General features: G+C 45.7%; 1 protein-coding gene across 1 annotated transcript; it reads right to left on the bottom strand.

The window, feature by feature from the left end:
- Positions 1-4,557: 4,557 nt before the first annotated feature.
- LOC140394345 (parvalbumin beta-like) lies at positions 4,558-9,287 on the bottom strand. The gene is made up of 5 exons (XM_072481546.1): positions 9,134-9,287; positions 8,548-8,615; positions 7,799-7,925; positions 5,783-5,892; positions 4,558-4,851 (listed from the first exon to the last, which is right to left on the bottom strand). The coding sequence occupies exons 2-5, from the start codon at positions 8,606-8,608 to the stop codon at positions 4,826-4,828; spliced, it is 324 nt and encodes a 107-aa protein (XP_072337647.1). The 5' UTR covers positions 8,609-8,615; positions 9,134-9,287; the 3' UTR covers positions 4,558-4,825.
- Between the last annotated feature and the right edge of the window lie 15,255 nt (positions 9,288-24,542).

Genomic DNA, 24,542 nt, shown 5'->3' on the forward strand with positions numbered 1-24,542 from the left:
AGCGACGGTGAAGGAACGGTGATTATATTTCCAAGTCAGGGTGATGAGTGACTTGGAGGGGAACCTCCAGGTGGTGGGGTTCCCAGATATCTGCTGCTTCTAGATGGTAGCGGTCATGGGTTTGGAAGCTGCTGTCTAGGGAACCTTGGCGAGTTACTGCAGTGCATCTCGTTGATGGCACACACGGCTGCCACTGTTCATCAGTGGTAGATGGTTTGAATGTTTGTGGAAGGGGAAGTAATTAAGCGGGCTGCTTTGTCCTGGATGGTGTTGAGCTTCTTGAGTGATGTTGGAGCTGCACTCATCCAGGCAAGTGGAGAGTATTCCATTACATTCCTGATTTGGTGGACAGTCTTTGGGGGTCAGGAGGTGAGTTACTCGCCGCAGGATTCCTGGTCTTTGACTTGCTCTGGCCGTCACAGTATTAATGTGACTAGTCCAATTCAGTTTCTGGTCAATGGTAACCCTCAGGATGTTGATTGTGGGGGATTCAGTGATAGCAATGCCATTGAGTGTCAAGGGGCAGTGATTAGATCCTCTCTTGTAGGAGATGGTCATTGCCTGGCACTTGTGTGACGCACATGTAACTGCTACTTGTCGGCCCAAGCCTGGATATTTTCCAAGTCTTACTGCATTCAGACATATCATTATCCGAGCAGCCGCGAATGGTGCTGAACATTGTGCAGTCATCCGCAAACATCCACACCTCTGACCTTATGATGGAAGGGAGGTCATTGGGTTGGATTTGACCTGTTTCTTGTGGGCAGGACACACCTGGGCAATTTTCCACAATGCCAGGTAGATGCTAGTGTTGTAGCTGGACTGGAACAGCCTGGCTAGGGGTGCGGCAAGTTCTGGAGCACAAGTCTTCAATACTATAGCCGGAATATTGTCAGCGTCCATAGCCTTTGCAGGATCCAGTGCCTTCAGCAGTTTCTTGATATGACATGGAGTGAATCGTATTGTCTGGAGACTGACATCTGTGATTCTGGGGACCTGCTGGAGGAGACCGAGATGGATCATCCACTCAGCACTTCTGGCTGAAGATTGTAGCAAATGCCTCAGCCTCGTCCTTTGCACATATGTGCTGGGCGCTTCTATCATTGAGGATAGGGGTATTCGTGGAGCCTCTTTCTCCAATGAGTTGTTTAATTGTCCACCACCATACACAGCTGGATGCGGCAGGAGTGCAAAGCTTAAATTTGATGCGTTCATTGTGGAATTGCTTCGCTCTGTCTATTGCTTCCTGTTTATGCGGTTTGGCACACAAGTAGTCCTGTGTTGCAGCTTCACCAGATTGAGACCTCATTTTTAGGTATGCTTGGTGTCGCTCTTGGCATGCTCTCCTGCACTCTTCATTGAACCAGGGTTGATCCCCTGGCTTGGTGGTAATGGCAGAGTGGGGGATATGCCGGGCCATGGGGTTGCAGATTGTGGTTGAGTTCAATTCTGCTGCTGCTCATGGCCCACAGCGTCTCATGGATGCCCGGTCTTGAGTTGCTAGATAATGATCAGTTAATCTCTTTTGCTAATGCTTGTAGGAGATTAAATATTGTGCTGGGATGCAAAACAGGTGTCTTAATATTTTTCTTTATTTTCCATTTCATTTTTCCACTTTTCCTTAACAGCTACATAATGCCAAAACGCCGATCCAATTGTTCTTTCTCTTTTCCTCATCCAGGATTCTGGACTCAAGTTTGAACATGCTGCTGTTAATGTTCCCTGGAAACATTTCCAACTCAAAGTAACCACTGAACAAGATTTGAGGATCTTGCCTCAAGCCTTCGGACTGATGCGTTGTGTCAACTCCACTCATGATGTGCCAGTACAGGGCAGCACGGTGGCCCAGTGGGTTAGCCCTGCTGCCTCACAGCGCCGAGGTTCCAGGTTCGATCCCGGCTCTGGGTCACTGTCCGTGTGGAGTTTGCATATTCTCCCCGTGTCTGCGTGGGTTTCGCCCTCACAACCCAAAGATGTGCAGGTTAGGTGGATTGGCCATGCTAAATTGCCCCTTAATTGGAAAAAATTAATTGGGTACATTAAATTTATTTAAAAAAAAAAAAAAATTTCAATGAAGTGCCAGTACAAAGGTTCAAGCGATGCACATCCTTGTTTCCAGACACCTTTCTTTTAAAACAAATACCTAATATCCATTATTGCTGTGTTCCTGTGTTTTATTAACGGCCTGGCCAAATTTGACGTAAATCCATTTCCCAAATTTCTGTATCTGCTCATTCAACGCCCATTCAGAAAACAGAAAACCTCCACCAACCTCCACCTCTTCTCCCCCCATTCCCGGCCCCCCGCACTTCAAAACTTAGATTGATAGAATTTTGTTGGATAAAAGTATTAAGGGATATGGAACCAAGGTGGGTAGATAGAATCATAGAATCCGTAAGGTGCACAAGGAGGCCATTCGGCCAATCGAGGCAGCACCGATGCTCTGAAAGAGCACCCCATCCTATCCCTACAACCCCACCTAAACCTTTGGACACTAAGGGGCAATTTATCATGGCCAATCCACCTAACCGGCACATCTTTGAACTGTGGGAGGAAACTGGAGCAGCCGGAGGAAACCCACACAGACACGGGAGAAAGTGCAGACTCCACGCAGTCACCCAAGGCTGGAATTAATGGAGATGGAGTTACGGTACCGATCAGCCACAATGTAACTGGATGGCAGAACACACTAAAGGGGCTGAACGGCCTCCTTTGTTTCTATATTCTTTTACTAGTCATGTCAGCTATATTCTGGGGCATTGATACACATGAGGCAGGAAAGCCTCAGGTTTAATCCTGGCCTGTTGCGAATTATTTTTTCTCAGCTGCTGATGGGGTTCATTGTAGGCGGTGGTTACAGCTGGCAGTAACATCTGTGGACTGGAGAGGTCAGTCTTCCTGCTATAAACTCTTGCTGGAAGTGTGCATGTGGTTGTGAGGTGTGATGAGGATCATCTCTGATGCCTCACAGTTGAAGAGCAATTAATGAATTATTTGACGAGACGCCACTTCCGCTAGCTTGAATTCTCCCTCCAAAAATGTAATAAGCTGACATTTGGTTCCTACTTCTGAACCGTTCATGCAAGAAATAACTAAATGAAAGTGTCTTCTTCCTCATTTTAGTTTACTCTACCTTGACCATATGACCCATTATCTTGTGTGACACTACCTATTGCATGGTCCATTCTCTTACTGCCTTTTGCTTCTGTGGTCAAAGCTCAAAAATGGTGTCGCTCGCATCCAGAGCTGGCACTGCGCACTTCCAGGTTAGTTATGAAATATTACGCTTAAGCCAGCAGATAATCCATGAGCAATAACTCAAATTGTCAGATAGTTTAGAAATACATGTGAGTTTATGGAAATAAATAATTTGCATTTACTGCATTCTTAAAGTGGCCTGCAGGGCTTGACATCCAATGAATTACTCTTTGATGCTCAGTTGCTGTAGTTTATATTTTGTGATTTCCAAAGTTTATTTAGGGCTCCTACTGTGGTAAACCACTGTGTTCCTATATTAAGGGTTGTACGGTAGAACCTGCACTACAGGCTCACCTGGGCCCCTGCATGCTAGCTCCGCCCAGGAGCCGGGTTATAAATATGCGTGGCCTTCAGCTAGCAGCCATTTCGTCAGCTGCTGTAGGAGGCCACACTTCAGATACTAATAAAGCCTCAGTTTGAATTCAACTTCGTCTCCAGCCAAATTGATCGTGCCTCACTTACTATCTGCATCTTGTTTTTTTCCTAAATACCAGAGAATATTCTATATTATGTGCCAGAGAGTGAAAAAAAAAATCAAAAACCTCAGTATATGGAGAGAAGGGCGTGGAGTCAACTGAACCTCAGTACTTTGCACAGAGTTGGCAAAAGTCTGGGACAGGTCACTAAATTCTTGAGTCTCTTTCAGGGGTTAACATGAACCAGAGGTGATTCTTGGGAACATTGCCAATTAGACATCGAACCTTCATTTACTAATGCTGGCAAAAGTTGAGGGAAGAAACTAAACTGTCAGAATGCCAATTGGATCAGCACTAGGGTATGACGGAGGCAAGAAAGCTTTAGCAAACATGGTGAGCAATAGTTAATCAGATTCAGTATCACCGTCTCCAAGTTATATATCAGTCTAATTTAACTTGCTAATGTGTTTGAACATAGGACCTGAAAGTTATAGGAAGGGGGGTGGGGAACTTTCAAACTCATACCCTTCCCCACCCTTATTTTTGGAAGCACTAACCACTTATTGATCGCAATGTCTAATGAAGGTTCGATCTTATTGCAGTCTTTGGAATGTACAATAAATCAGGACGGAGAAAGACACATTAAATGCACTGGGCTGGCCCCCATGCTAGTCGTCAGTGAATATTTCTGTTTACATCGTGTTACAGTAACCATGGCGATTAAAAATTAATTACTTTATTTCAACTTCTCATCATTCAAACCATTGGGAGCATATGCTTTTTAAAATTTAAATTATGCTTCCATATCTTACCAAATGTGACAGTAAAAGGAGACACAGCATTCTAATCCATCCAAAGGACTCAAGTAAACGAGTCAAAGAAATTACTTTCAATAGTGATCTTTATTAATTTGGGAATTTGGCGATTTGAGGCTCTTTCCACAATTAGTATATCAAACAATAAATATCAATTAGACTGCACAGAAAATGCTCTGTTAAAAAGTTCCAACAAAGGAAACTACATTTAGACATTTATTCATGTCATTCAACTGTATCAAAATGTATAAATAAAAACGTGCTTGCTATGTGTGATGATAGTAAAGATGTCTGAATGGCTCAGCATTGAGAGAATGGCCTTCTGTTTTCACTCCTTTATGCTTTGACCATGCACTTGAATTCTGAAACATAAACAACGAGTTTCAGAATGAATGCTTTTGAATACTAAAGTGACATTTTCAAAATAACTTTACATGTACAAAGTTTGCCTTTGTTCCAAAACATCAGCTTAATATGAAACATTGCCTTTTCACTTGTTGTTTTATGTCCTCTGATTGCACTCCACATTCATTTCCTGGTGTCGTGTTGGGTTCACCCAGATTTGACTGCTGGTCTGAGTTGAGTTTTACCTTAGCTCAATTAAGGGTGGGGAGGTTCATCAGTGGCATTATAATGTCACTCAGGCTCTCCCCCCTCTCCCCACCCCCTTCTCCCCTTGCCCCTCATTTTCCAGGATAGGGAGCAGATACATAGTCAGCTTGGGCTCCTGTGCTCAACCCTATTTGGTGATCTTTACTGGCAAGTGCAGGAAGGATAGAATCAATATTTTTCTACATGCTCAAGCAAAGCATCAATTTTGAAGAATGCAAGATTCTGAAGGGGCTTGACAAGGTAGATATTGATAGATCTTCTCTAGCTGGGAAATCTAGAAACATGGGGACACAGCCTCAGGATAAGGGGTTGAGATTTTAGGACTGAGATAAGGACACATTTCTTTACTCAGAGAGTTATGCATCTTTGTGATTGTCAATCCATAGAGCAGGCTCGAGGGGCTGAATGGTGTACTTTTGTTCCTATTTCTTATATTCTTCTGTTATTAACACTCAAATGTCTAGTTGGCAGCCAAAGAGTACTGAGATACAGGCCATAGAACAAATGTCAGTGGCTTCAGGGCAGGAAGATTACAAAGGTGGAAAAGAAATAGATTCACAAAAGCTATGATAAAGTAGAAGTGAACTTACTACTCCACACTATTATAGACCACTCAACATTATCTTTGCTCATGACTAACATTCTGCAGAAAAGTAAGTTTTGTCAAAGTGCAGAACCCACCGTCAACTCCGATCTTGCCATCATGGTCACTATCTCCAGCATCAAGGAATTCCTTGGTCTCAGCATCATTCAGTGCCCTTGCAGTGGCAGAAAAATTCTGCAGGAAGAGTCTAAAAGCAAGAAAAGCAACTAAGTAAATAATCTACAACAGTGACTCCATATGAAAAGTAATCCATGTGTACCCTGAGATTGATGTGCTACATCGATGCAAGCATCATATTGTTGCACATTGATTAGAAATATGATATTAGATAGGCCTCAATCAAGGTGGCATTCAAAATTAGTGTTTTAAATATTCATACATCTGTTCACTTAGAATCCATGCAAAGTCCTTTGTATTGTGCACATTTCTTGCAACCTTATTAATAATATATCCCCATTGTGAGCAATGCCACAGGACATCTGCTAGCTATGTAGAGAAATTGAGATGTATCAATCACGTTTGAGTGTCATTTTGTCACACACAGTGCTTAAAATATTACCAAACAAAAGACAACCAATCCTATCCAATCAACAGGAGATTATGCCCAGCAATAGAGTATATATTTACAATTGACCTCACATATTCTTAATAGCAATTAGCCTCTGAATGACCAAATACTAGTGTGAACTGATTTTTAAAGAATATATCCTTCTGAGTTGAAAGAATTCTCAGATAGTCTCCATTACAGCTCACTTTTTACCAGCTTTATCGATCTCATTGGGCCTGTGCGCGAGTTTAGGCACACTGGGCAATTCTACATTGTCCCAGACGGAGCTTTTGGGTGCAGCCAGCAGTATAACTTGCTGCACAGTCTCCCACCGCCCTGCAGCAGGTAAGAGATGATGAACGATCATTTGGGTTTCAATTCTCATTTTCATTTCTGGAAGTGGTATTGACTTGTGACCAACTAATTCCCCAAATTTAGAGATTACATATACAGGGGTTTTACATATCTGGTCTGATTGAAGCTTTCAAACTATTAACTGGAACAAATAAGGTTGAGAGCGAGAGAAACAAAAATTCTCCGGTTGTTGTGATTCAATGTTCCCGTCGGCAGCACAGCCCCACCAATGGGTTTCGCAGCGGCATGGGGTGGTTATAATAGGAAATCCCACTGCCAGCCACCAGGACGATAGAATCCCACCGCCAGGAAACGGCACGGGCCGAGAAACACTGGAAGACCGGAAAATCCTGCTTTATTGAATTGGGCCTAGTCTATAAATTAAGACTGAGGCTGGAAACACTCCCACACAAGAAGGGTGGTAAAAGTTTGGAACTCTCTTCTGCAAACAGCAGTTTATGTTAATTCCATAAATTGTTGAGTTTAAATCTAATATTGATAGACTGTTGTTAACCTAATATATTCAGGGGTTCTGGGGCAAAGTGTGTCAGGTCCCCAACAAGCTGGGTGGGGGGGCACCTCTGTTATGTTCTCTCTCCTATTGTCAATATGCATTAATGTTAGAAAGTAGTTGCGGGCAGCACAGTGGCGCAGTGGTTAGCACTTCTGCCTCACAGCGCCGAGGTCCCAGGTTCGATTCTGGGTCACTGCCCGTGTGGAGTTGGCACATTCTCCCAGTGTCTGCGTGGGTCTCACCCCCACGACCCAAAGATGTGCAGGGTAGGTGGATTGGCCACGCTAAATTGCCTCTTAATTGGAAAAAATGAATTGGGTACTCTAAACATTTTTTTTAAAGAAAGTAGTTTAGGAGGAGAGAAAACAAAAAACAAATCTGATGAGGGCACCTCTTTTTCAGTAATAAATATACTAAAGAATGAAGACTGGGTTGGGGGGAGGGGCGTAATTTATCAGAGCAAAGATAAAGCCATAAATTTTCAGAAAGGGGTGTCATTCGCCTCTCTGCTCCAAGGCATTCCAATATTCTGATAGCAGTGTCAAGACCCGGGGCAAGGCATCCATTACTATATATATTTATAATACCAGGTGCACAGATATGATGAGATCAGCAATGAGTATTCAACATGCAATCTATCAATAGACACTGTGCAGCAAAGTAAAAGTGGGTTCCTACTTCAGTTCATCCACTTCAATGAACCCACTCCGATCCTGGTCGAGGATGTTGAAAACTGTTGCGATTTCGGCATCTGTTTTCTTGCTCAGGCCGCTGAGTGCGAAGAATTTCTTGTGATTGAATGTCCCTGCGATGGGGAGGGTGGAAGAGGAGAGAGAAACATTGCAAGAGAAAGAGATGATCAAAGAACCTCCTGTACAATGAAACCGCCCCCCCCTTGCTAAACAAGAAAAAAAAACCTCACCACCCGAGGTAATATTTGAATGGGATCTACCTCACCCCTCCCCTCAACCTCACACAATCAGGCTCATTCCCGCCGACTAATGAATCCGTTAACGTTTTGCCAATGGTCCATCCCCTTTAACTTCCTCAGACCTGGATTCATTTCGCCTCCAGTTTTCTAAAGGTTAGGAATAGCCATGTGCATGGGGAGGCGGGTTGCAGTTTGGGAATGAGGATCCCTGCATGGGAAGTGTCCCTTGTCGGTATCATTAATATCCTTTTCTGTATTATTAATATCCTTGTCTGTACCATTCACGTACCAGCTTACCCGAACAGGCGCTGGAATGTGGCGACTAGGGGCTTTTCACAGTAACTTCATACTTGTGACAATAAAAGGTGATTATTATTATTATATAAAACTGCTTTAAATTTCTCAGAACAACACATCTGACCCCAACAATGAAACATTGGAACAGCCCACTGGTGTCAGCCAAGCTACTGCTTAAGAAAATAATGAAATACTTCACCAGCGCAGTCAGCCAGGGCTTTGTCGATGTCACCAGGGTTGAGTACGGTGCTCATAGACATGGTGATACTGGAAAATAACAATGAAAAGGGTCAGTCACTCTCTGGTGGCTCCTGTGCATTCCCTAGCGGCACAATAACCTTTGCTTAACTCCTGTCTACACCTCCTGATCAAGTGTCCCGTTATTTTTATACATAGGAGTGAGATTACAGCAGCATCGTATCTCCTCCACTTGCATGCGCCGTTTCTTGGCCAATGGAGCCTTGTTTGTCCCCCTTTTCTCGGGATGGGCGAGCAGGAAGGATGTCGAAGGAGTGCCTCTCAGCGCCGACTTTCTCTGGAGGATGGGTGGTCAACGTTTAAACTCCCAATGGTAGCAGCCGCCAACTTGCAAAAAGCTTCCCCACCCCCACCCCAAGTGTCCACAGTTAAATAGACAGTCCACAGCTGAAGAAGCTCCGAAGACCCAAGCAGGGCTTTTCTTATGGGTGGCTGGTTGCTTGCTTGGTGGGTTGGATGGTCTGGAAGCCTTGATTCCACCTTGGGAAGACCTGGAGGAAGATTGAGAGGAGGCTGATACAACTCACCTGTTCTGTAGGTCTTCTCCCCTTTGCAAAGGCGAATCAGGAGGTGAAGAGAGCAAATGCAGCGCACAGCTCTGATCTGAGCTGCTCTTTATATACACTTCAATTTGCCAGGCGTTTGCAGAATTCAAATTTCAGCGTCATCACGGCTCCTTGAACACGGAGCAGGGATCAGTGTCAAATGAACTTACCAGCTAATCACTTTCTTCAGCCTATTTTTATCTGAACAGAATGTATATTTAATAATGATCAATAACATCAGAGCTCCAGCTCTACTCCGTACACAGAGCTTTGTAACTGGTTGTTGCAAGAAATTAAATATTTTAAAAAGGGATAAATAAAAGATGATGATGGAGAGGGGGAAAATAAAAACAAGTCTTATGCTTTTTTTTGGGGGGGGGGTAAACAATTGGAATTTCCCTGAAATGCAAATTTGTTGCACCATTCAAACTTTGTGTGAGAGAAACAGGAAAATTTAAGGCCCAGATGGATGCCATTCGGCCTGTCGCCTCCGTGCATTGGGGGACATGTCCCTTCCTCCACATCCTGCTTTGTAAATGGGATTAGAGTGTAATTGAGTTGGATTAGTCAACAGTTGTATTGCTGCAGGGTCGTGGGTTCAATTCAACTTGAAATATAGAATGACACAGCACAACAAGAAGAGGTCATTTGGCCTATGATACTTGTTGGGGGAACTATTGATTTAGTCTTCTCTCTGCACCCCTGCATTTTCCTCTTCAAGTATTTATGTAATTTCCTTTTGCGGGTTACCATGGGACCTGCTTCCATCCCCCACCAGTCAATGCATCCCAATAATTAGCTGCAAAAGAACCTTTCATCTCACCTCTGGTCATTTTTGTTAATGACCATAATTCTGTGCCCATGGCTACTGACCCTTCTGTCACTGGCACCGGTTTCTCCTGATTTACTCTTATCAAAGTCCTTTGTGATTTCAAACACCTCTATTAAATCTCCCCCTAACTGTCCGGACGTTGAGGTTACTGAGACTTTTGAAACCAATTCAGCTCAGTTCTTGGTTTTCACATTTTCAACTGATCTCCAGTCTTGACCTTTAAGAATAGATAGTTCCAGATCGCCACTGCCCTTTCTGTGTGGGAGTGCTTCCTGTCATCACCCCTGAATGTCTTCATTCCAATTTTAACATTATGCTCCTCCTGGCTCCATCCACCTAAACAGTCTCCCTCTATATCTCCCCTGGAGGTCTTGGGGTCCTGTGGGTAATTTCCCTACCTCTGAGAAGCAAGCTCTGGGTTTGAGTCATAGATTATCATAGAATTTACAGTGCAGAAGGAGGCCATTTGGCCCATCGAGTCTGCACCAGCCCTTGGAAAGAGCACCCAACACCTCCGCCCTATCTCCATAACCCAGTAACCCCACCCAACATTAAGGGCAATTTTGGACACTAAGGGCAATTTATCATGGCCTATCCACCTAACCTGCGCATCTTTGGACTGTGGGAGGAAACCAGAGCACCCGGAGGAAACCCACGCACACACGGGGAGGGTGTGCAGACTCCGCACAGACAGTGACCCAAGCCGGAATCGAATCTGGGACCCCGGAGCTGTGAAGCAATTGTGCTATCCACAATGCTACTGTGCTGCCCTGAGTCCCACCCCATTCATAAATCCTTCCCAAACACATGACATGTCATTCCCAGTCAGCCATGCGATGGAAGGTTGGAGCCCCTACCATCACTATCCATAGCTCCTGACTACAACATGTATGAAAACATGCATGTTGCCAGAGCAGCTCAGACTCGCTGCATGATCGATAGCACACTAACGCGACCCTATTGAAATCTGATAATTATCTTAAATACCTCAGTAAGGTCACCCATAAGCTTCAGGGACGCCAGCAGTCTGCAAAGGGATATCAACAGTGAATGGGCACGAAAACTAGCAGATGGAGTATTATGTGGGGAAAGGTGAACTTGTCCACTTTGGGAGGAAGAATAGAAAAGCAGCATACTATTGAAATGGAGAGAGATTGCAGAACTCTGAGCTACAGAGAGATCTGGGTGTCTTGGTACGTGAATCGCAAAAGATTAGTATGCAGATACAGTAAGTAATTAGGAAGACAATGTTGTTATTTGTTGCAAGGCAAATGGAATATACAAGTGGGGGTGTTTTGCCACAGTTGTACAGGGCGTTGGTGAGCCCACATCTGGAGTACTGTGTACAGTTTTAGTCTCCTTACTTAAGAAAGGATACCAAAAGAAATCTCAGAACACCAGGTTAAAGTTCAACAGGTTTATTTGAAATCACAAGCTTTCAGAGAGCTGTACCTTCGCCTGATGAAGGAGCACCCCAGTCCAGCACCGCCATCTCCATATTAAGAAAGGATATAATTCCGACACCGAACTGGACGCGACAAGGAGGTAATGGAAGGAAAACTTGGGGTTCGAAATATGGTGGGGACTCTGGAGCGGAGCACTGTATAAGGTCAACTCCACCTCCATGTGCGTAAGACTCAGCCTTACGCAACTAAAAGTGGTACATAGAGCCGACTTAACAAGAACCCGAATGAGTAGGTTCTTCCCGGAGGTGGAGGATAGATGCGCACGGTGCCAAGGAGGCCCGGCCAACCACGCCCACATGTTCTGGTCTTGGTCTTACCCCTGACTTGCTGGACTCTGGGCAGCCTTCTTTGAGGCAATGTCCAAAGTGGTGGGGATGAGGGTGGAGCCGTGCCCGAAAGTGGTTCTCCAAATGGAGAAAATCAAATTCGTCATCCGTGGGTCGGAAGATGGCTTCATCAAAACATGGGAGCCATTCACCCATCTGTTCCGGGACCTATTTGCAGCCAACAAACAAATAAATAAGTAGCCAGAAGCCAGGGGAAAGTAGCCAAGGCATTATAGAAGAGAGGGGAGTGAGGAAGGACCGTGCGGGGTGAGGGGAGCAAGGGGGAGTAGCCGGACCCAGCAGGAAAGAAAGGGGAGTAGCAGAGAAGGAGGGGGTGGGATGGGAGAGGGGGGGGATGAGAAGGGGAGAAGGGGAAGTGTGGGGGAGCAGGGAGGGAGGATGAGGGGAGAACAATAGAGGGGAGGTAGCCTGGAGCTATGAATAGTGATGGTTGAGGCTCTAATTTCTTTCCATAAGATGGCCAACCAGGAATCTCTCCCACTCATAGAAATGAAATGAAATGAAATGAATCATAAAATCATAGAATGTACAGTGCAGAAGGAGGCCATTTGGCCCATCGAGTCTGCATCTGGCCTTGTAAAGAGCATCCTACCCAAACCCACACTTTCACCCTATTCCCGTAACCCAACCTAATCTTTTTGGACACTAAGGGCAATTTAGCATGTCCAATCCACCTAACCTGCAAATCTTTGGACTGTGGGAGGAAACTGGAACACCCAGAGGAAACCCACGCAAACATGGGCAGACTCCACGCGACCCAAGCGGGAATCAAAGAACAAAGAACAAACAAAGAACAAAGAAATGTACAGCACAGGAACAGGCCCTTCGGCCCTCCAAGCCCGTGCCGACCATGCTGCCCGACTAAACTACAATCTTCTACACTTCCTGGGTCCGTATCCTTCTATTCCCATCCTATTCATGTATTTGTCAAGATGCCCCTTAAATGTCCCAATCGTCCCTGCTTCCACCACCTCCTCCGGTAGCGAGTTCCAGGCACCCACTACCCTCTGCGTAAAAAAACTTGCCTCGTACATCTACTCTAAACCTTGCCCCTCTCACCTTAAACCTATGCCCCCTAGTAATTGACCCCTCTACCCTGGGGAAAAGCCTCTGACTATCCACTCTGTCTATGCCCCTCATAATTTTGTATACCTCTATCAGGTCTCCCCTCAACCTCCTTCGTTCCAGTGAGAACAAACCGAGTTTATTCAACCGCTCCTCATAGCTAATGCCCTCCATACCAGGCAACATTCTGGTAAATCTCTTCTGCACCCTCTCTAAAGCCTCCACATCCTTCTGGTAGTGTGGCGACCAGAATTGAACACTATACTCCAAGTGTGGCCTAACTAAGGTTCTATACAGCTGCAACATGACTTGCCAATTCTTATACTCAATGCCCCGGCCAATGAAGGCAAGCATGCCGTATGCCTTCTTGACTACCTTCTCCACCTGTGTTGCCCCTTTCAATGACCTGTGGACCTGTACTCCTAGATCTCTTTGACTTTCAATACTCTTGAGGGTTCTACCATTCACTGTATATTCCCTACCTGCATTAGACCTTCCAAAATGCATTACTTCACATTTGTCCGGATTAAACTCCATCTGCCATCTCTCCGCCCAAGTCTCCAAACAATCTAAATCCTGCTGTATCCTCCGACAGTCCTCATCGCTATCCGCAATTCCACCAACCTTTGTGTCGCCTGCAAACTTACTAATCAGACCAGTTACATTTTCCTCCAAATCATTTATATATACTACAAAGAGCAAAGGTCCCAGCACTGATCCCTGTGGAACACCACTGGTCACAGCCCTCCAATTAGAAAAGCATCCCTCCATTGCTACTCTCTGCCTTCTATGGCCTAGCCAGTTCTGTATCCACCTTGCCAGCTCACCCCTGATCCCGTGTGACTTCACCTTTTGTACTAGTCTACCATGAGGGACCTTGTCAAAGGCCTTACTGAAGTCCATATAGACAACATCCACTGCCCTACCTGCATCAATCATCTTAGTGACCTCCTCGAAAAACTCTATCAAGTTAGTGAGACACGACCTCCCCTTCACAAAACTGTGTTGCCTCTCACTAATACGTCCATTTGCTTCCAAATGGGAGTAGATCCTGTCTCGAAGAATTCTCTCCAGTAATTTCCCTACCACTGAAGTAAGGCTCACCGGCCTGTAGTTCCCAGGATTATCCTTGCTACCCTTCTTAAACAGAGGAACAACATTGGCTATTCTCCAGTCCTCCGGGACATCCCCTGAAGACAGCGAGGATCCAAAGATTTCTGTCAAGGCCTCAGCAATTTCCTCTCCAGCCTCCTTCAGTATTCTGGGGTAGATCCCATCAGGCCCTGGGGACTTATCTACCTTAATATTTTTTAAGACACCCAACACCTCGTCTTTTTGGATCACAATGTGACCCAGGCTATCTACACCCCCTTCTCCAGACTCAACATCTACCAATTCCTTCTCTTTGGTGAATACTGATGCAAAGTATTCATTTAGTACCTCGCCCATTTCCTCTGGCTCCACACATAGATTCCCTTGCCTATCCTTCAGTGGGCCAACCCTTTCCCTGGCTACCCTCTTGCTTTTTATGTACGTGTAAAAAGCCTTGGGATTTTCCTTAACCCTATTTGCCAAATCTGGGACCTTGGAGCTGTGAAGCACCTGTGCTAACCACTGTGCTATCATGCCGTCCACTCTTACTACATGCTACTGGTGTATGTTAGAAGGATTACAAGTTGATACCTGCTTGGCTGGGTTATGAATCCACCATCCTTGGACTTCAAGTCGTGGAGTAAGTCTTGAATCTGGCACCTCTGGCTCAGAGGCAGGATGCTACCCACTGCATCACAAGACCACTAATTGTTAAGATTGTTAGGCAAAGGTATTAAAAGATTAAAAGTTGGGGAGGTGAGTATAGTATCTCGATCAAGAATGATCTAATTGGATGGCGGAATTAATATCAAGGGGCTGCATGACCCACCCCTATTCCTATATTCTGTGCTTTCACTAATTTAATAAATATTTATTTTCCAGTCAAATAAGTTTAGTGGCAAACTCCTACATATGGCTAAACAGAATAACTGTCCCAGTATCTTGTTACTAGCACAAATGTCTCTTGCATTATTTGATCCACAAGGGTATAAAGATAAATTTGAGAATGTGTGTATCCTTGTTACTGAAAGCAACCACTAATAACCTTGTAATGATTGTTGGCAATTCATATAGCAATGCTGCTTGCTGTTACCCTGATCCAGACACTGATCAGCGTTCAGCATCTTTTTGTATTATTTTTCTTCTCTTAATAGAGCGTGCAACAACATTACTATTGTCAGCTCTGGTTTAATGGAGATCACTCTCACGTCTGACTCAAAAGATCACAGGTCTTTCGACAATTTGAGCAGAAGCCCTTTTGTTCATTTAACTTGTCCGTCCGATATACATCCTCCAGTAATGTACTAAGTTAAATTGATCCCTTGAGACTACAGAAATATATCTACTTTTCTTATGAAAGCCTGTATAAGCTCTTGTTTAACCACCTACACAGCCAATTTGTCTCATATATTTTTGCACATTGAAACAAGTTGCCCAATTAATTTTGTTTCCTTTCATTGCCATCTGGTTTGGGAACTCAACCAATGACAGGAAACTGTGTCTACTCCCAGATTATCAACCCCCTTGTCACAATCTTAGTGATTCAAGTCAACACACCCTAGAGGCTTTTGTGTCCGATTTTAACTTTTGGCTGGTCGGAGCTGTTTGGTGGGGAACGTCTGCTTTTCACCCATTGCCCAACTGTTGTTGCTGCCTTGATCCACTCTGCCAGATTAATGTCCTTGTAGTGAAGTGGAAAATTTACCCCATAGTCCATCATTCCTTAATGTGGAGATGCTGCCGCTGGACTGGGGTGGGCATAGTAAGAAGTCTTACAACACCAGGTTAAAGGCCAACAGGAAGGAGCTACGCTCTGAAAGTTAGAGCTTCCAAACAAACCTGTTGGACTTTAACCTGGTGTTGTAAGACATCATTCCTTAATGAGAGCTTCACCTCAATGTGGTAGAATGTGATACCACACCAGGAAAGGGACGGGCTTGTAGTGTCAGCTGCGGCTCAGGTGATAGCACAAATCATTTCTGATCGAGGATATCATAGGTGCAAATCCTACACGTGACACTTCAGTTTGGAGGACCTTTGGATGAAATGGCCCCATCTACCAGCTTATGCACAGCAATATCCCATGAACACTAATGAGACATGACTAGAGATGATTGATCGAGGGATGAATATGAATCAGGCCACCCGAAAGAAGTCCCTTACTCTGCTTTGAAAATTGCCGTAGGATCTTTTACATCCATTTGGGAGTGAAGATGTCGATTTAATATCTCATAATAAATGTTCCTGGATAGAAAATGTTGGTGGCATAAATATAACTGTCAATGGCTGTAGGTGTGAAACTGACTTGAATAATTTTGTGATTAACAGCGTTTTAGCATAGCCGGTGAGTTGATGAATGTGGTGTTGGAACAGGTTTGATAAGAGAGAAACTGTGGAGCATACTGTTGCTGGAACTGTATAATGAACTCACAGTTAATCCACATTGTTGTTATCCTTACAATCTTCCCAACAGGGAGAGGGAACGAGAAACACCAGTGATGCCCGACAAATAAGAGGCCAGCTGTCCCCAAAGAGGCAGCTGTGGTCATCATTTGCAGGGATACAACAGAGGATGCTGGCAATGTCAAAGCTGGCAGATGGGGATTCGAGCTTCGCGGATTCGAGTCTTTTCGGCGGGAATTCAGCTGTTGGAGTGGGCGGAGCTACAGAGTCGAGCGGTGAGTATTTAAACTAGCTGCTTCGCGGATTCAGCTGTTGGCGGGGGCGGAGCTACAGAGTCGAGTGGTGAGTATTTAAACTAGCTGCTTCGCGGATTCAGCTGTTGGCGGGGGCGGAGCTACAGAGTCGAGCGGTGAGTATTTAAATTAGCTGCTTCGCTGCTTAACCAGCAGCCACAGGGTCTTTGGGGATAAATTTGAAGAGTGACATCACAGCAAAGCAGTGACCTGATCGGCTGGTAAGGAAAGTGCTCCAATTAGCAGTAGCTGGGAGAAATTAAACTCTTTGTGTGTTGGTAAGCATTGTGATTGGTAAATAAAATCTTTATTCCTTTCACTTATTCATTATTTGATATTATATTTGTAATCAGTGAAGGTAAAGTGTAAAAATGGCAGGAGATCCCAGACCCGTGTTATGCTCCTCGTGCTCAATGTGGGAGTTCAGGGATGCGGCCGATGCCCCTGACTCCTTCATGTGCGGGAAATGTATCCAGTTGCAGCTCCTGTTAGACCGCATGACGGCTCTGGAGCTGCAGATGGACCCACTTTGGAGCGTCCGCGATGCTGAGGAAGTCGTGGATAGCACGTTCAGTGAGTTGGTCACACCGCAGATTAGGATTGGTGAGGGAGACAGGGAATGGGTGACCAAAAGGCAGAGAAAGAGCAGGAAGGCAGTGCAGGTGTCCCCTGCGGTCATCTCCCTCCAAAACAGGTATACCGTTTTGGATACTGTTGGGGGAGATGACTCACCAGGGGAAGGCAGTAGTAGCCAGGCTCGTGGCATCGTGGCTGGCTCTACTGCACAGAAAGGCAGGAAAAAGACTGGCAGGGCTATAGTCATTGGGGATTCAATCGTAAGGGAAGAGGACAGGCATTCCTGTGGTTGAACACAAAATTCCCGAATGATATGTTGCCTCCCGGGTGCACGGATCAGGGATGTCTCAGATCGGCTGCAGGACATACTGAAGGGGGAGGGCGAACAGCCAGTTGTCGTGGAGCATATAGGCACCAACGATATAGGTAAAAAAACGGGATGAGGTCCTACAATCGGAATTTAGGGAGTTAGGAGATAAGTTAAAAAGTAGGACCTCAAAGGTAGTAATCTCAGGATTGCTACCAGTGCCACGAGACAGTCAGAGTAGAAATTCAAGAATAGTCAGAATTAATACGTGGCTTGAGAGATGGTGCAGGAGGGAGGGGTTCAGATTTCTGGGACATTGGAACCGGTTCTGGGGCAGTGGGACCATTACAAATCGGATGGTCTACACCTGGGCAGGACTGGAACCAATGTCTGAGGGGTGCTTTTTCTAACACTGTTGGGGAGGTTTTAAACTAATGTGGCAGGGGGATGGGAACCAGATTAGGAAGTTAGAGGTCAGTAAAGAAGCAGCAACTAAAGCCAGTAAGATACTAGATAATAAACTCATTGTGATTAAGGGAAAGAGTATACAGGGAAGAGATGATGAACGCAAAGGGACAGGTGGTCTGAGGTGCATTTGTTTTAATGCGAGAAGTGTAGCAGGTAAGGCAGATGAACTTAGGGCTTGAATTAGTACCTGGGAATATGATGTTATTGCTATTACTGAGACTTGGTTGAGGGGAGGGCAAGATTGGCAACTAAATATCCCAGGGTATAGATGCTTCAGAAGGGATAGAGAGGGAGGTAAAAGGGGTGGAGGAGTTGCATTACTGGTCAGAGATGATATCACAGCTGTGATTAAGGAGGGCACTATGGAGGATTCGAGCACTGAGGCAATATGGGTAGAGCTAAGAAATAGGAAGGGTGCAGTAACATTGTTGGGACTTTACTACAGGCCTCCCAAAAGCGAGCGTGAAGTAGGGGTACAAATATGTAGACAGATTATAGAAAAATGTAGGAGCAATAGGGTGATTGTGATGGGAGATTTTAACTTCCCCAACATTGAATGGGACTCATGTAGTGTTGGAGGTGTAGATGGAGCAGAATTGTTAAGGAGCATCCAGGAGAATTTTTTAGAGCAGTATGTAAATAGTCCAACTCGGGAAGGGGCCATACTGGACCTGGTATTGGGGAATGATCCCGGCCAGGTGGTTGAAGTTTCAGTCAGTGATTACTTTGGGAATAGCGATCATAATTCCGTAAGTTTTAGAATACTCATGGACAAAGACGAGAGTGGTCCTAAAGGAAGAGTGCTAAATTGGTGAAAGGCCAAGTATAACAAAATTCGGCAGGAGCTAGGGAATGTGGATTGGGAGCAGCTGTTTAAGGGTAAATCCACATTTGAAATGTGGGAGTCTTTTAAGGAAAGGTTGATGTGCAGGACAGACATGTCCCTGTGAAAATGAGGGATAGAAATGGCAAGATTAGGGAACCATGGATGATGGTGGAATTGCGAGACTAGCTAAGATGAAAAAGGAAACATACATAAGATCTAGGCGACTTAAAACTGATGAAGCTTTGGAGGAATATCGGGAAAGTAGGACAAATCTCAAACACGCAATAAAGAGGGCTAAAAGGGGTCATGAAATATCTTTGGCTAACAGGGTTAAGGAAAATCCCAAAGCCTTTTATTCGTATAAAAGGAGCAAGAGGGTAACTAGAGAAAGAATTGGCCCACTCAAAGACAAAAGAGGGAATTTATGCGTGGAGTCAGAGGAAATGGGTGAGATTCTTAATGAGTACTTTGCATCGGTATTCACCAAGGAGAGGGACATGACGGATGTTGAGGTTAGGGATGGATGTTTAAATACTCTAGGTCAAGTCGGCATAAGGAAGGGGGAAGTTTTGGGTATTCTAAAAGGCATTAAGGTGGACAAGTCCCCAGGTCCGGATGGGATCTGTCCCAGGTTACTGAGGGAAGCGAGGGACGAAATAACTGGGGCCTTAACAGATATCTTTGCAGGGAATAATCCAGGGAATTATAGACCTGTGATCTTGACATCAGTGGTAGGCAAACTGTTGGAGAAGATACTGAGGGATAGGATCTATTCACATTTGGAAGAAAATAGACTTATCAGTGATAGGCAGCATGGTTTTGTGCAGGGAAGGTCATGTCTTACAAACCTAATAGAATTCTTTGAGGAAGTGACAATGTTAATTGATGAGGGAAGGGCTGTAGGTGTCATATACATGGACTTCAGTAAGGCGTTTGATAAAGTTTCCCATGATAGGTTGATGGAGAAAGTGAAGTCGCATGGGGTTCAGGATGTACTAGCTAGATGGGTAAAGAACTGGCTGGACAACAGGAGCCAGAGAGTAGTGGTGGAAGGGAGTGTCTCAAAATGGAGAAGGGTGACTAGTGGTGTTCCACAGGGATCCGTGCTCGGACCACTGTTGTTTGCGATATACATAAATGATCTGGACGAAGGTATAGGTGGTCTGATTAGCAAGTTTGCAGATGATACTGAGATTGGTGGAGTTGCTGATAGCAAGGGGGACTGTCAGAGAATACATCAAAATATAGATAGATTGGAGAGTTGGGCAGAGAAATGGCAGATGGAGTTCAATCCAGGCAAATGCGAGGTGATGCATTTTGGAAGATCCAATTCAAGAGCGGACTATACGGTCAATGGAAGAGTCCTGGGGAAAATTGATGTACAGAGAGATCTGGGAGTTCAGGTCCATTGTACCCTGAAGGTGACAACACAGGTCGATAGAGTGGTCAAGAAGGACGGGGTTTTGAGTACAAGAGTCGACAGGTCATGTTACAGTTGTATAGGACTTTGGTTAGGCCACATTTGGAATATTGCGTGCAGTTCTGGTTGCCACATTACCAGAAGGATGTGGATGCTTTAGAGAGGGTGCAGAGGAGGTTCACCAGGATGTTGCCTGGTATGGAGAGTGCTAGCTATGAAGAAAGGTTGAGTAGATTAGGATTGTTTTCGTTGGAAAGACAGAGGTTGAGAGGAGACCTGATTGAGGTCTACAAAATTATGAGAGGTATGGACAGGATGGATAGCAACAAGCTTTTTCCAAGAGTGGGGGTGTCAATTACAAGGGGGTCACAATTTCAAGGTGAGAGGGGGAAAGTTTAAGGGAGATGTGCATGGAAAGTTCTTTACGCAGAGGGTGGTGGGTGCCTGGAACACTTTGCCAGCGGAGGTAGTAGAGGCAGGCACGATAGCATCATTTAAGATGCATCTAGACAGATATATGAACGGGCGGGAACAGAGGAAAGTAGATCCTTGGAAAATAGGTGACAGGTTTAGATAAAGGATCTGGATCGGTGCAGGCTGGGAGGGCCGAAGGGCCTGTTCCTGTGCTGTAATTTTCTTTGTTCTTTGTTCTTTGGGGGTCAAGCTGCTGATTTGTAGCATGTTCAGAAAGCGCAGTGTTGCCAAGAATTACCACAATGATCTGCTGATAGACGGTGATTGAGTGGCATTGCAGGTCCCCTGGGTTTACTGAGATAGAGGTGCATTTCCAGAGACAAAACCTTTTTTTATTTTCACTCCCGAGCTTGGGCCGATGCTTAGTATCATAAAAAGAAAGCAAAGTGCTGTGCTATTTGCCAAATCTATATATCTAAGTAAGTTAAGTTAAACATTCTGTAGCCAAGTAATATTTGTTCTATTGATTTTCTAATTCAGACTGATAATGACATTTAATAACCTCTTGTTTCAAATGCTTCCATAAGAAATAGGAGCTGGAGTACGTCTCGAACCTGCTCCATCATTCAGTAAGATCATGGCTGACCTTTTGCATTCATTCCACTTCCCCATCCTGTCCCCATATCCTTTGATTTTCTTATTGGTTAAAAACCAACAGTTCCAGTCTCAAATATATTCATCAACTGAGATTCCACAGTCCTCTGGGATAGATAATTCCACAAATGCATCCCTCCTTATCTCTGTAATCTTCTCCAGCCCTGAGAAATGGTCAGTTTAATACCAGTGGTGAGTAAGGTTCTATACAGAGACAATAATCCGAGAAAAAAATAGAACAGGCACGTGCCGAGATTTGAGCTCATTAAGGAAAGCCAGCATAGGCTTGTAAAATGCAGATCATGTTTGACTATCATAGAATTTACATAGAATTTACAGTGCAGAAGGAGGCCATTCGGCCCATCGAGTCTGCACCGGCTCTTGGAAAGAGCACCCTACCCAAGGTCAACACCTCCACCCTATCCCTATAACCCAGTAACCCCACCCAACACTAAGGGCAATTGTGGACAGTAAGGGCAATTTATCATGGCCAATCCACCTAACCTGCACATCTTTGGACTGTGGGAGGAAACCGGAGCACCCGGAGGAAACCCACGCAGACACGGGGAGGATGTGCAGACTCCGCACAGACAGTGACCCAAGCCGGAATCGAACCTGGGACCCTGGAGCTGTGACGCTATTGTGCTATCCACAATGCTACCATGCTGCCCCCAAGGTCATATAATTCCCCCCCCAAGGACTAATATAATTGATCTTTTTGATGAAGTAACAGAAAAGGTTGATGAAGAGTTATGCAGAAGATGGGGACCCAGCGGAGTTGGAAAAGAGGAAGGAACTACAGGCGAGCTTTGACCGACTATCTACCAGGAAGGCGGTGCGCCAACTGAGATGAGCAAGGGGTGTAGTTTACGAACATGGAGATAAGGCTCCATATAGATAAGGATAGAGATAAGAGATAAGGATAAGGTATGTAAGCTCCGGAGGGAGGCAGCGGTAAGGGAAATTGTTCAGGTGAGGGATAGGGCAGGGAAGTTGGTGGTGGCTCTGGATCTGATTAACAAGGTCTTTGAGGAATTTTGTGAGAGCTTGTACAGGTCAGAGCCACCTGGGGGAGACCGGGAGATGCAGGAATTTCTAGATGGGTTGGAGTACCCGAGGTTAGGGGAGGGGGGCAGGGCTACATTAGAAGGAGCGATAGTGGAGCAGGAGATAAAGGATGTGATTGGGAGGATGCAGTCGGGGAAGGTGGCAGAGCCGGATGGGTTTCCGGTGGAATATTATAAAAAATTCAATGATTCAATGATGGTGGGGAAGTTTGAAGAGGCAATAGGGAAGGGGGTGTTGCCACAAACTTTGGGGCCGGCGTCGATTTCCCTGCTGCTAAAAAAAGATAAGGATCTGACAGAGTGTGGGTCGTATAGGCCCATATCACTTCTGAATGTGGACGTAAAAGTATTGGCGAAGGTACTGGCGGGTAGGCTGGAGGATTGCCTCCCGAAGGTGATAGATGAAGATCAGACGGGGTTTGTGAGAGGGGGACAGCTCTTTTCAAATGTTAGAAGGGTATTGAACGTCGTTGTGGCACCGGCGGAGGGGAAGGAAACAGAGGTGGTTGTGGCACTGGACGCTGAGAAGGCGTTTGACCAGGTAGAATGGGGGTACCTGATGGCAGTTCTGGAGCGGTTTGGGATTGGACCAAGATTTGTGAACTGGGTAAAGCTATTGTATAAGGAGCCGAGCGCGAGTGTCTGCGCAAACGCCATCAGCTCAAGATACTTTTCTCTCCACCGTGGGGCTAGGCAGGGATGTTCTATGTCCCCCCTGCTGTTTGCACTCGCGATTGAGCCGTTGGCCATCACATTAAGAGGTTCGGGGGTATGAAAAGGAATAGTGCGGGGGGGATAGAGCATAGGGTGTCCTTATATGCCGATGACTTGCTGTTATACGTGTCGGAACCGAGTGTGTCGATAGGGGGAATATTGGAGCTGCTTCGAATGTTTGCGTCTTTCTCGGGGTACAAACTAAATCTAGACAAGAGTGAGTATTTTGTGGTGTCTCGGCCGTGGTTGGGGGCAGGGATGGGGGGACTGCCATTCCGTAGGGTAGGGACTCACTTTAGGTACACGGGGTGCAGGTTGCCCGGGAGTGGGGGGGCGGGGGGGGGGGGGGTGCTCCGCAGGTACAACATTTCTAGTTTGGTGGGGAGAGTGAAAGCTGATCTGGCAAGGTGGGATGGTCTCCCTCTGTCACTGGCTGGTCGGGTACAGGCGGTTAAAATGAACGTGTTACCGCGATTGCTGCTTATTTTTCAATGCCTGCCGATTTTCCTGCCAAAGGCTTTTTTCAGAGAGATTGAGGGAAGGATTACTTCGTTCATACGGGGAGAAAAGGTGGCCAGAGGTAGAAAGGTGCTGCTACAGAGGGGAAGGCAGGCGGGGGTTTGGGTCTTCCGAACCTGATGTATTACTACTGGGCGTCGAATGTGGAGAAGGTGCGGAGCTGGGTCAGAGGGGTTGATTCCCAGTGGGTCAGAATGGAGGAAAGTTTGTGCAGGGGCTCGGATTGAAAGTACTAGCAACAGCGCCGCTCCCGATAGCCCCGGGGAAATACTCAGGGAGTCCGGTCATAATAGCTTCATTGAGAATTTGGAGGCAGTTTCGCCAACACTTCTGGTTGGGACAGGATCAAGGGATTTTGGGGGAACCACAGATTTGAGCCAGGGAAGTGGGATGGAAATTTTCGGAAATGGGAGGAGAAGGGGATTAAGACACTGAAGGATTTGTTTCTTAGGGGTCGGTTTGCAGGATTGAAGGAGCTGGAAGCGAAGTATGGGCTGGGGCAGGCAACATGCAGGTTCGAGATTCTGCCAGAACAGAGATACAGAGCTTCCCGGTGGAGCCGGCCTCCACATTGCTGGAGGAGATGCTGACGACAGGGGGACTGGAGAAGGGGGTAGTGTCGACGGTTTACGGAGCTATTTTGGAGGAGGAGAAGGCACCACTGGAAGGGATCAAAGCAAAGTGGGAGGAAGAGTTGGGAGAGGATATGGAGGAGGAGTTCTGGTATGAAGTGCTCCGGAGAGTGAATGCCTCCACCTCGTGCGCAAGGTTGGGGCTGATACAGCTGAAGGTGGTATACAGAGCACACCTCGCGAGGGCGAGGATGAACCGATTCTTTGAAGGAGTAGAAGATGTGTGTGAATGTCGCCGGGGGGGGGGGGGGGGGGGGGCGCGCTAATCACGTTCATATGTTTTGGGCCTGTCCAAA

This window comes from Scyliorhinus torazame, chromosome 17, assembly GCF_047496885.1.
Source record: "Scyliorhinus torazame isolate Kashiwa2021f chromosome 17, sScyTor2.1, whole genome shotgun sequence".
Classification (NCBI taxonomy): domain Eukaryota; kingdom Metazoa; phylum Chordata; class Chondrichthyes; order Carcharhiniformes; family Scyliorhinidae; genus Scyliorhinus; species Scyliorhinus torazame.